Genomic DNA, 12,718 nt, shown 5'->3' with positions numbered 1-12,718 from the left:
AATCAATACAAAACATGTTTGTAATCATTAAAAACGTAAAAGTAAGAAACCGAATTAAGAACGTGTTGGCGAGAGATGAAAGTGCGTCTCCGTGTCTGGATTCAACGTCTTCTATCTCCGTTCTTCGCGCCCCGTGCTCCGTGCTCTGACTTTTTTAATCTCGTGCTCCGTGCTCTGACTTTTTTAATCTCCTTTTCTCGAGTGGTATGACGGCTGCGTGTAAAAAATTCAGAATCCCTAAAAAAAACACGCCGAAGCCTTTTTATTTCTGAAAGCTCGCGCCGCGCGCATATACGCGCCATGAGCGGCATATGCGCGCTGCCCTCTGGATGTCGCCTGTTGTCTCTCGCGCATGTGCGCGGCTTTGGGTGCGCATGTGCGCTGATCTTTCTGCCAGTTGCGCGCATGTGCGCGGGAATAAGTCGCGCATATGCGCGGGGCTGCATTCCACCCTTCGGGGCATTGCTCACACTTCTTCTCCTATGCGCCATTTTAGCTCGTTTTCACGCACGTGTTGTATCCGCACCTAGATTCCTGCAACACGAAAAAACATCAAAAGCGCGTAATTCCGCCCAAAAAGACTAACAATCTATATGAAGTATAAGAATAATTTAAGTGCATAAAATACACTTATCAATTAGATGTCTAGGAGGCATATTGTTCCAACCATTTACCCAACACGTAAACCATAGATGCATGAACATGATATCAATAACATAAGATGCACGTAAATTGAACTTAAAACATAGAAATGCTGAAATCATGGCTTAATGCTTAGTACATAACATAACTCAAAACTTTAAAACTTACAGACTTGAGGTGTGACTTCGTGAGCTTTTTGCGACTGGAAGTAGACATAACCCTTTACAAGAACACCGCTCTGATACCAACAGTAACGTACCGTACTTTTTACTACTAAAAATTTGCGAAAAAATTAAAAATTTCTTAAAGGAGTACTCAACCTTCAAAATCCAATGAAAATATACCGTTCATCCAAAATCTTTGCGACAAAAGATGTCAAAAACGTTGCTAAATAAAGTACTCGTTTCAAAAACGTCATAAATCATAACGTGAAATAAAATTATTTTGCGCATTGCATAAAAACTTCAAAACATGGCGGTCCTCGGGTTTAGCCTCCTGCTCTGTCCAAGCCAGCTCCTTGGTCTCCACCCCTAGCTCCTCATAAACATCTTCACCTGCATCGATCAAGTCTAGTGAGTCTAAAGACCCCACACGTATAAACTGAGAGTAACGAATAATACGTAATACAACCACATGCAACTTTAAAATATGACATACATACTTGAAACTTGAACTTGCACTAAACTTGACCATACATACATAAATTAGACGTGCCATAATGTAAAACTTTCATAAACATGCTTGTACATACATGAACATACGTGAACTTCATTATTTTGCGTAGAGGCATGTTTCAAAGCAAGTGACCCATAACATAAATCGCCTGACTAAACCATGATATAAAACCCCAAAACAAATCCTATATTATTACATAAATAAATTTTAACCATCGTACTAAACCATGATATAGAACCCCGAAACAACTCCTAAAACTTTTTTTATTCTTTATTTTTTTTAAAGAGGGGGTACACGGACCCGTGTACGAGTCCGGGTAGGCACTGGAATTTCGTATTTTTGAAGGAAAACAGACAAAGACTCCGTGCCGGGGTCCGGGAAGGGGTCCGGGTACCCCATGTATTTGGAAATTCACGAACTTAATCATCCACCCTTTCAATCCAAGCCTAAGGACCATGAACCAATACCTCGAGACTCATCCAATGATGCTATTACATTGATTCAAACCCGTACAAACACCCCAAACGTCCCCAAGCATCAATAAGTAACTTCAATACAACAATAACTAGTAATTCGGCATCGTTTCGCTTCCTACGACTTCTATTACATCTCAAGACAATCCCGACCCAAAAGAACCACCAAATAACACCTAAATACATCTCATAACATATAGAAATGCAGTAGCACAAGCCCAGCGATGCCCAACGAATCCTGCAACAAATAACTTCAAGAACACATCAATACATAATTTTCTGAAAAAAGTTGTTTGAGCAGTCCCACGAAAAATACCATAACTCACTCAATTATTATCGAAATATTTCAAATTTACTGTCAAATCGAAGGTATCGAAAAGTTCTACAATTTTCATGTTGAAAGGTTTCTCACAATCACGATAAAAAAAAATCAGTGTTAAAAATGACAGCAAAAACGAGTTTTCAGATCCAAAAACCGTTTCAAAAGTGATCCAACCATACTTACTCAAACCCTTACATAACATACACATGATTTCCATACGATAAACATCAAGATATTTACTATGAAAAGATCGATGCAGAAACGAAAGAATATACATGTCTTTTGATGGTTAGAAATACCAATATGACGATACCGACACGAGGAAAGATGCGAGGTTGATCCAGGACAAACGTGGAATCGTTTTCTTGCAATAAAAATCACCGAAAGCTTGCTGGAAATTCAAAAGGGAGGGCGGCTGCTCAAGAGTGGAGGAACCCTAGGTTTTCTCTTTTAAAAATCTGAAAATAAAATGTGTAAGTGTGTGTTGTGTGTTTTGGTGTGTGTAAAAACATATAAGTGTGTGTGAGTGTGTGTAACATGTGTGTGTTTTAATTAGGAGTAATTGTTGCTAATTTAACAAATTAAAAATTTTAACAAAGGCTAACTCACACTAATTTAATCAAACTCCTCAATTAAAAATAAGTACACACTAATTTTAACTTTTAAAATCTTAAAATCACCTAATAATTAAATTAGGCTATAAAATGCTAGACTTAATAAATCATTTAAAATTATCCAACCTCAACTCAAAATAAAAATACCGCATTTAAAAATTGACAAACTCGTCACCGGTCTCTATCCCTCGATCCCACCTCGAATGATCGCCTGAAGCATGACACTTGAAAAATATTTTAACGTACATCACATAAACATAAACAATTTAAAATAATGCATTTAAATAAATCATGTCCCACTAAGACTCATTTGAAAATTAAATAAATTCTTTAATAATTAAATAAATTCATGGGTTATATGTATACTGAATTTGGGCACTACAGTTCGGTATGTGTATTTGATGAAATACAAGTAGATCAGAAGTAGATAAACAGTTAGGAAAGAATATTAAAACACTACAATCAGATCGAGGTGGAGAATAATTGAGTACTAAGTTTCAAGACTACCTTAAAGAGAGTGAGATTCTCTCATAGTGGACTCCGCCTGCCACACCCCAGATGAACGGTGTGTCAGAACGTCTTAATCGAACATTGATGGACATTGTCCGATCAATGATGGGATTCATTGAATTGCCGCCATTGGGAATATGCGCTTGAAACAACGACAAGGTTGTTGAATCAAGTCCATACAAAAGCCGTGGACAAGATTCCATATGAGATATGGATGGAAAGCCACCCAAATATTTTTACCTAAGAATATGAGGATGTCCTGCTTACGTGAAACATGCAGTGAGAGATAAATTTGATAATAGATACTTTGTCCTACTTTGTGGGATATTTCAAAGAATTCTATTGGATATTACTTCTATTATTCCAGTGAAACAAAGGTGTTTGTTTCAAGGAATGACACATTCGTAGAGAAAGAGTTTCTATTGGATAGAAAATGCGGGATGATAGAACTCGATGAGATTCGAAAACCACCCGCTACACAAATAGCAGAAACCACATCCCAACAGTCAGTCAAAGAAACACAAGCTCCTAAGAGATCCGAAAGGATCTCAAGGCCGCCTAATAGGTTGAGCCTGCTTCTTGAAGAGGGCCAATATGAGCTCATTCCTAGATGTGATCCAATAAATTTAAAGGACGTATTGTCTGATGCCGATTCATCTAAATGGCTTGAAGCCATATAGTCCGAGATGGACTCCGTATTCGAACTAAGTGTCGTCTTTAGTAGATTCCCCTGAGAGAATTGTTCCCATATGATGCAAATGGATTTACCAAAGGAAAATTGGAGCGGATGGGAAGGTGGTTACCTTCAAAGCTAGATTGGTAGCAAAAAGATATACTCAATGGCAAGGTATTGACTATGAAGAAACATTTTCTTCAGTCGTAATGTTCAAGTCCATTAGGATACTGCTAGCCATAGCAACATGGTATGACTATGAAATATAACAGATGGATGTGAAGACAATGTTCCTTAATGTGGATATTAAGGGAGATTTGCATGTCTCAACCTCAATGATTCACATCAGTGGAAAGTGAGCATAAAGTATGCAAACTTCAGAGATCCATATATAGACTCAAACAGGCATCAAGGAGCTGGAACCTCAGATTTAACAACACTATCAAAGAGTTTGATTTTGCCAAAAATCCTAAGGAACCTTGTGTATATAAGAAGTTTGGTGGGAGTGCAGTGATATTCCAAGTGTTTTATGTTGATGAAATACTACTCATTGGGAATGATGTAGGGATGTTGAAGTGTTGGAACTTTTCAAATTCGCAATCTTGATTTTGATGATAATAAAACTTGTTAATTGTGTTACTAATGATCTACCTTAGTGTGCAGCATCTAGGATCACTCACGAGATGTTTACATCGAAAAACTGAAGATCCAACTGATCGCACAAAATGAATCAGTCTAACTGGTTACATCTATTGAGCAGTCCAGCAGATTTTCCAGTTGATATGTGATTCAGCAGGAAAACCTCAGAAGCCTGGCCAGCCGAAGGAGTGTTCAACTGATGAAGAAACCCAGCTGATCAGTCCAACTGAACGAAGTGTGAAATCAGTTCCACTGACGAGTCAACTGATCTCACTAGCCCAACTGAAAGATCAGTTCAACTGACCAGTTCGAAGTATCAGTTAGAATCTTTCAGTTATGGATGAAGACAAACTCTTTCAAGTGGATTCCAGCTGTACGTGAAGGTACAAAGCCATTATACAGTCAAAGGACAATAATGGATGTTGCATCACAGCATTAAAGACAAAACGCTTCAAAAGTGCAGTCGAAAAGTCGAGACACAAAGTCTAAGAAGCCGATTCAAATGCAACGGATACAATAATTTAGTCTCACTGTACGATCAGTTTTCCTGCCTATATAAAGAAGAGATCAGTGAAGACTAAGAAGAACATAACAAGAAGATAACCCAAGAAAAATTGAGAAAGGCAGCATCCATCCCAGTCGAGGGATCTCTTCACAGATATATCAGCTTAAATTAGAAGCATATTTCCCTCAGTTTGTGAGAACAACCTTGTTCAGTTCTCACACACACAAACACTCTCATCCCCAAAAACAGTCTTGCACAAAGACGTTAAACTTGTGTATGTAGTCTTTGACACATAGACATTAAAGAAGTATTGGCTAGAAGGTGCTGCCTTCAGTCATAGCTAGGAGTTCAGTTTAGGTAGTGGGTAAGTCCTAGCTGAGTGGGTTTGTACAAGTACTTGTATAAATCAAAGTCTTCTAGTGGATCCTATCCGTGGAGATAGAAGGGGTGACTTAGGAGCAGTTGAAGTCTCCGAACATCCATAAAAATATTTTGTGTATTTAACTGATTAACTACTGCTTTCAAACTGTTTTGTTCAGTTGGAGTATTCGCCAGTTGAGTTGTCACCGTAACTGAACTGAATAATGCAAAAACTAATCTAGTCTCCTTCAGTTAGTCAGTTTACATAAGTTAAAATGTTTTCTAATATAACAGTATTTTTCACGAAGGATTACTTCGAGTTTCTTCCGCTTGGTTTTAACCAAACTCGATTTAATTCATCGGTGTTAATATTCTTAGAACACGAGCTATTGAAGCTCATTGGAAATTGTCGAGTGCGAGATGTCTTCGAAAGCACTAGCACAAACGATCCTTCAGTTGGTATGTCAACTAAAGTATGGTTAGCTATTAAGTTCTCCATGAAGAATATGGGTGAAGCATCATATGTATTAGGAAGACCGATCTATAGGGATAGATCAAAGAGGATGCTAGGGCTCGCCCAATCCACATATATTGATATCATATTGAGGAGATTTTCTATGGAGGAGTCCAAGAGAGGATATCTCCCAATGTCTCATGTTGTGACTCTATCCAAGTATATGTGTCCTAAGACTGAAGAAGAGATAGAAACCATGAGCCGCATTCCATATGCGTTTTCTATAGATAGTATTACATATTGTATGATATCTACTCGACCTGGTGTTGCATATGCACTGAGTGTTGCAAGTAGATACCAGTCGAATCCAGTACCACTGCATTGGAAAGCAGTGAAAGACATTCTTAAGTACTTGAGAAGAACTAAGAATTTGTTCTTGATATACTGGAGAGGAGAACTAAAATTGGAAGACTACACTGATTCTAGCTTCCAATCAGATGTGGATGATTCAAATCGACCTCTGGATTTGTATTCAAGCTCAATGGTGGTGTTGTATCTTGGAAGAGTTTCAACCAAGACACCAGACTGAGGCCGAATACATAGCTGCAGCAAAGGAGGGTGTTTGGATGATGAGTTTCACCCAATAGTTGGGTATCATTCCTCACGCAGTTGATCCAGTCCCGATCTACTATGACAACACCGGTGCCGTTGGGCAAGTGAAGAAACCGAGGTATCATCAACGATCTAGACATATACTGAGTAAGTTCCACATAATCTGGGATATTGAGGGAAGAAGAGACATATAGGTAGAGAGATCCGCTTCCCGGGATAACGTTGTTGATCCACTGACGAAGCCCCTGCTAGGACAATTTTTTGGGTCTAAGATCTATGGGTAGTTGGCTATAGGACAAGTGGGAGATTGTTAGACTAGATGCCCGAAAAGATAACTTGTGGCTTGAGCTTTTATTGACTATAATATAAAAAAATATTTATTTTAATAATATTTTACAAGTAGGTGCACTATGTGCTGTTACAAATATAAAGAAATAAAGTTGCACCTTGACTAACGGCTATAGCTTTTGACCTAGTTGTAAGTGTTTGATCCTAACAAAGTTACAGCCCGACTGGAAACACCGGATCCCACCAGGACCCAGACTAAGGTGCATAGAAAAGTTGGTGACAAAAGTACTTAGGACTGAGAAAGTTCGACCGAGGTCCAACGATTGATAAGCATGTTGGATATGTAGCCCGAGGCAGAGGTGGTAAAGTCGAGGAGTGGAACATACACCGAGCTAGGGAACCATAGTGCAAATTGATAAAGACTATCTGGATACCGAGGGATTTGGTTGGAGCTATACATTATGGGTTGACCTATCCCTTAATCATGAAAAGGACAATCATCTTACCTATAGCCTAGGGTCAAGGCTATAATTAGAGGGGAATGGCGGTAATTAATGCACAAGATTACTGGAATTCAAATTCAAAATACACATCCTCAAAGCTTGTATCTCGAGTTAAGAATAACTTTAACCCCTATAAATATCATCAGTCGCGTCTTGAAGACGCTATTGATTCATATTTCAATTTTTTGCGTGCTTATATTTGAGCATTCTCTCTTTGGTGAGCTTAATAATGACTTGAGTGTTAGACTAACCACGTCGAAAAACGTTCTTTGTCCATCGCGGACGCCATATTTAGAGAGAAGGCTCACAGATCAGGACATCTTTTTCCGAGCAACATCAATCATACTTTTGCATTATCTTTAATTCTTCACAATTTTAAGAGGTTTCATTTTCACTAGGATTAATTTGCTTCAATGTTTTTATGCAATAATTCTGCGTGCAATAGCCCTGAGTGGTTCAATTAAATTGGTTTATTAATTTATTTTAGTTTAAATTATTAAGCACCGGAACAATGGAACTCCTATAGGCATTAAAAGATATATTAATTGAGACAACGAGAACTAAAACGATGGACATGGAGATTATTTATAAAGGTATTCACTTGCCTCACGCAATTGCACAAAAGAAACTTATCGTACTATTATCATCTCTCTAAAATTATATCAAGAGTGAGTCTCATGTGAGACCGTCTCACGGGTCATAATCCGTGAGACGGGTAAACCCTACCCATATTCACAATAAAAAGTAATACTCTTAGCATAAAAAGTAATACTTTTTCATAGGTGACCCAAATAAGAGATCCGCCTCACAAATACGACCCGTGAGACCGTCTCACACAAGTTTTTGCCTTATATCAATACGACAAATATAAAAAAAAAAAAATTGTATCAATCCCAACGTGAGATGAATTATATATATATATATATATATATATATATATATATATATATATATATATATATGTATGTATTACCTGTTCCTTATTGATTGAAGTCCAATTTTAACTGATTGGATTCCAATTTTAAATATATATACATATAATAATTATTATATATATATATATATATATATATACATGGTATATATATATAATCTTAACTGATTGAAGTCCAATTTTAACTGATTGGATTCCGATTATAACGCACAAATAATAATTATTTTATATATATATATACATGGTATATATATATATAATCTTAACTGATTGAAGTTCAATTTTAACTGATTGGATTCCGATTATAACGCACAAAAAATAGAAGTATAATCTTCTAATTATCTATTTCAATTATTAAGTCTAAAGTTATGGTCTAGTATTTTGTCTTATTATTATTTTTTTATTTTGACATTTTTAAATTGTAGCTTAGTCTCTTATTAATGTTTACAATATTTATGATATGATCTAATATAAATATAATCAATTCAAATTGGAGTATGATCCTTTATTATTTTTTCAATTTTGATATTATCCTTATTTAAATATAAATCAGCTTTTTATTTGTGTTGTTATATATGTGCCACGTTGGAAAAAAATTAAAATGGATAAAAAAATTGATAACAGACTAAAACAGAATTTTGACAATATACAGAATCGAATTATAAATTATAAAGAATATACAAGACCATAAATATAGTTTTCAAATGTAAATAATAAGTTTTGAATATGATATATCATATTTAGAAGAGGTTTTGGGACGATTATTCTTCAATTTTTTAAAATCATAGAGACATCACATCAAGAACATCCAAGAGACAATGTGCAATGTTTCTGCCTATGATATTTTTAGGACCTTATCCAAATTCACGAGTCCAAATTCATGAGGATCAAAGTAAATGTGTATTTTATGCCATCTTTATCCAAATGTTTCCAATTCTTACTAGTCTTGCCAAATATAATTTCTTCCACTTCGAACATTCCCACAAACCAATATAGAATTCTCAAATTACCCACAAAATCTTGCTATAAATACCCATATTAAATCGTTGCTCATCTCAAGAGCTAAAAATTACCCGATTGCCCATATTCGATTTTTGTTTGGTTTTACCATGAATTCCATGCAAATGCCATGATATTTTGGTTGGTTTATTCTCAGATTCTTGTCATGTTGATTTGACTACGTGATATGTATGAGTATTATTATTGCCCTTTTACGTGCTAGAATTGGACTAGTTCAATCATTCTCGGTTGTTTTCCTTTATTGGTTTTATGTTTTTTCTTGATCAGCCCTTGTTTTTATCCTTTTGTCATAAATATACAATTCAGAAAGTTAAAGATATTTCAAAGAATGTCAGCAAGAAAGATTAGCAACTCGAGTTCGGAAGACGATCGTGAAAACCGTTACGCAATGATCACTGATGAAGAGAAGAAGATGAAGAGGATGATATCGAACCGCGAATCGGCTAGGCGTTCGAGGATGAAAAGGGAGCAACATATTCAAGATTTGAATGATCAAACCATATATTTTAGCACCAAAAGAAGTGAAATGGTTCGAAAGATAGATGAAGTCGCACGACGGTTTGGCGCAATCGACTCGGAAAACAAGTTCCTGAGAATTCAAGGCCGGGAGCTGAAGAAGAGGCTGGGATTATTAGAAGAGTTGTTGGCTTCTTATAACAGCAACAACTCTAGGTTTATGTATGATCTACATGGTATGATTGCCAATAAGGACTACTCAGAAATGAATATTTTGATGAAATCAGGGATGAAAATTCCTTTCCAACCTCAGGCTGTTGATGGAATCTACCAGTTTTGACAAAAGCTTTAGAGACTCCACACAAACACGGACATGGCGGGGCAGGGCGGACCGACCAGAAATCGAGGAGGGCGGACAACCTTCGTCGGGGAAAAAATGGTAGATGTACCGTGGAAATATTGCAAAATCGTCCTATTTTAATTCGCGTTTAGTCGAAATTTGTTATACAAATTGTTTTATTGTTCTTTTTTAATGTATATTTATGTAAGAAAAGAGTGATTAGGAGGTTGAGTTTAATTCAAATTTGGCTGTTCTTTTGTAATATCTATGAACAAATTTACTTGAGTATTGTCAAAAAATCAAGTTATTAGAATAATTATTGAATTTTCCTATGAAATACTTTGGACTGCTGAGTTTATGCTGCTTACTTTGTTTGAAATTGTTTTTTTTTCCCGTTGAATCTAGTTTTATATATGTGTCCCTTGTAGGAGTGTAATCTTACAGGCAAAGGGAGCGGCCCAGAAAATCTTTTTCTTTTTAACTAAGTTGTGCAGTGCTTGCAAGTATTTGATCCTATAATTTTAATGTTCCAAAATTATTTAAACAATTTCTTCCAAGAAAGGATTTTCGAGCTTACAATCACTCTGATTTAAAATAACATTGCTAATCATGTGCACCAGCTTTAGGCCGTAACACAACATAGATAAAGCAGAGTTTATTCGACAAGACGAACTCCGGATTTATTAAAGTTACACTGTGATATTAACCTACATAGATACAGCAGAATTTATTCGACATGACGAACTCCAGATCTATTCAAGTACAGGAAAAATCTAGAGAGTTCAGCTTGTCTCTGACTTATGTTCCAAAACCCCACTTCATTTTCAAGTATACGGAACAAGCTAACTTCAGTTTCCATAAGCACATCATCAGACGCCTTCTCCACCCTACGATTAGCTATGGTTTAGAGGTTCTGGCAGTAGTGATCAAAACCTTCATTGCCCCATGGATGTCAAGTCTCCTTTAGTTCGTCTGGAGTTTTAGACCCATCTTCTAAATAGTTAAGCGAATCTCTTAATACTGTTTTCTCGTACCCAAAACGCAACAAAAGTTTAAATTTTTTGTTTTGACGTTGAAATGTTCTTGAATATCGTATGATTTGATTACACATTCATAGACTGCTTAGTTTAATTTATCTTTGAGCATATACGTCGATTTCAAATATTCCGAGTTTTAAGCGGATATAGCATTTCTCGTAAATCCCTACAAACAAATCACCTCCTTTCTTCGATCGTCTAATCAAGTTCATAATCAGAAACTAGATTTTTTTGTATAGATTATGCTAGAGACCTAAATGAAATTTGCTTCGAGAGCTGATCGCCATAATTCTCAAAATTCCGAAGGCTGTGCGACGATGTAGCGGTGTTGTGAAAGATGGTATCCGAATTTTTTTTTTCGAAAATCAGGAGTAGCTGAAATTATGAGGGAGAAAATTTTGTGGGATCAAGAATCTTACTTGACTCATAATATTGTCATTCCATTATCCAAAATTTCTTTTGTATGCTTTTGAAAATATCATGCATAATTAAGTTATTAAACATTCATATAGTGTTTAGTTTAATTTCACAACACCGCTGCGCCGTCGCACTGCCTTTGGAATTTTGAGAATTTCGGCGATCAACTCGTGATGGTATTTTATAATTTAAAGTTGTACTAGGTTATCCATGATTTTTGTTATTTATCTCATTATTTTATTTTAAGATTTTCGAGGCTATCTAAAGTTGTGTGAGATAATTATATCATGTGTACAATATCTATTTGAGACATAAATTCGAATTTGGGAAGAAAATATCATATAAAGATATAAGATTTGAGATAATATTGATATATATGGATCAAGATCAAGTAAAAGGATAATGTAATTTGGGAATTTCGAAATTCTTCATGTATTTTTTCATAATTTTCAAAATTATATAGATAGGAAAAAGTCTACACAATAAAAAAAATGCATCCATGAGAAATTCAAAAGTTTGTCTACCAGGATTTCAGGAAAAATCAAGAGTACTATTTTTTGGATAAATTACCATTAAATTCGTAAATACATAAGGGAAATTTTAGAATTTAAGGGCAAAGATGTAATCATACTGCAAAATAAGAGATTTACTGGATACTGGAAATTAGACAGAGAATTCGAAATTATAGGCCTGGAAAAAGATTATTTTAGAAATTATCCATGGAGATGGATATATATTTTCAAATTATCAAAGTAAAATGGATAAAGAATGAGAAATTATCTTATATTTAAAGTTTGATTCGAAAGATCAAACGTTAGGATAATATCTATACGATCAAGATAGCAGTCAGCCCCTATGAATAGGGGGACCTTCCATTCGAAAATCACACCTGAATTTCACTCCATATTTTTGAAATCTCTCTAGTTCTCCCTAGTAATTTTCAAGAATTTTCTCTCCCAAGTTCTGTCGAGTGTCGAAGCGCTGCAGCAGTCTAGATCAGGAGTAGGATTCGAAAATCACAGTGCACGGAACCCCTTCCATGTTTTTTCATCCAGATCTGAGGTAAGTGAGCTTGTTTTAAAAGTATGTTTTTTGTTATGCATTTTCGTTTTTTCGAAATTCAATCGAGTGCAATTCTTCTTCTTCCTCCTTCTTGATATGATTATCGTACGTTGTGAAGATTCAACTGGATATGTGTGGGATTCCCAATATGCATGATATGTTTATGGCCCTTAGACATTGGG

The 12,718-nt window shown here is 35.7% G+C and overlaps 1 protein-coding gene across 1 annotated transcript; it reads left to right on the top strand.

Moving 5' to 3' along the window:
* Nucleotides 1-9,146: 9,146 nt before the first annotated feature.
* LOC140814437 (bZIP transcription factor 53-like) lies at nucleotides 9,147-10,321 on the top strand. Its single transcript, XM_073173422.1, has one exon. It carries the CDS (start codon nucleotides 9,553-9,555, stop codon nucleotides 10,018-10,020), a length of 468 nt encoding a protein of 155 aa, XP_073029523.1. The 5' UTR covers nucleotides 9,147-9,552; the 3' UTR covers nucleotides 10,021-10,321.
* Nucleotides 10,322-12,718: the final 2,397 nt, after the last annotated feature.

The sequence above is a fragment of the Primulina eburnea genome, chromosome 15 (assembly GCF_022965805.1).
Source record: "Primulina eburnea isolate SZY01 chromosome 15, ASM2296580v1, whole genome shotgun sequence".
Classification (NCBI taxonomy): Eukaryota; Viridiplantae; Streptophyta; class Magnoliopsida; order Lamiales; family Gesneriaceae; genus Primulina; species Primulina eburnea.
This window is presented reverse-complemented; position numbering and strand designations above follow the sequence as displayed.

What these genes read in the sequence shown, in the direction of transcription:
- LOC140814437 (XM_073173422.1), top strand. Translation starts at nt 9,553, where the DNA reads ATGTCAGCAAGAAAGATTAGCAACTCGAGTTCGGAAGACGATCGTGAA.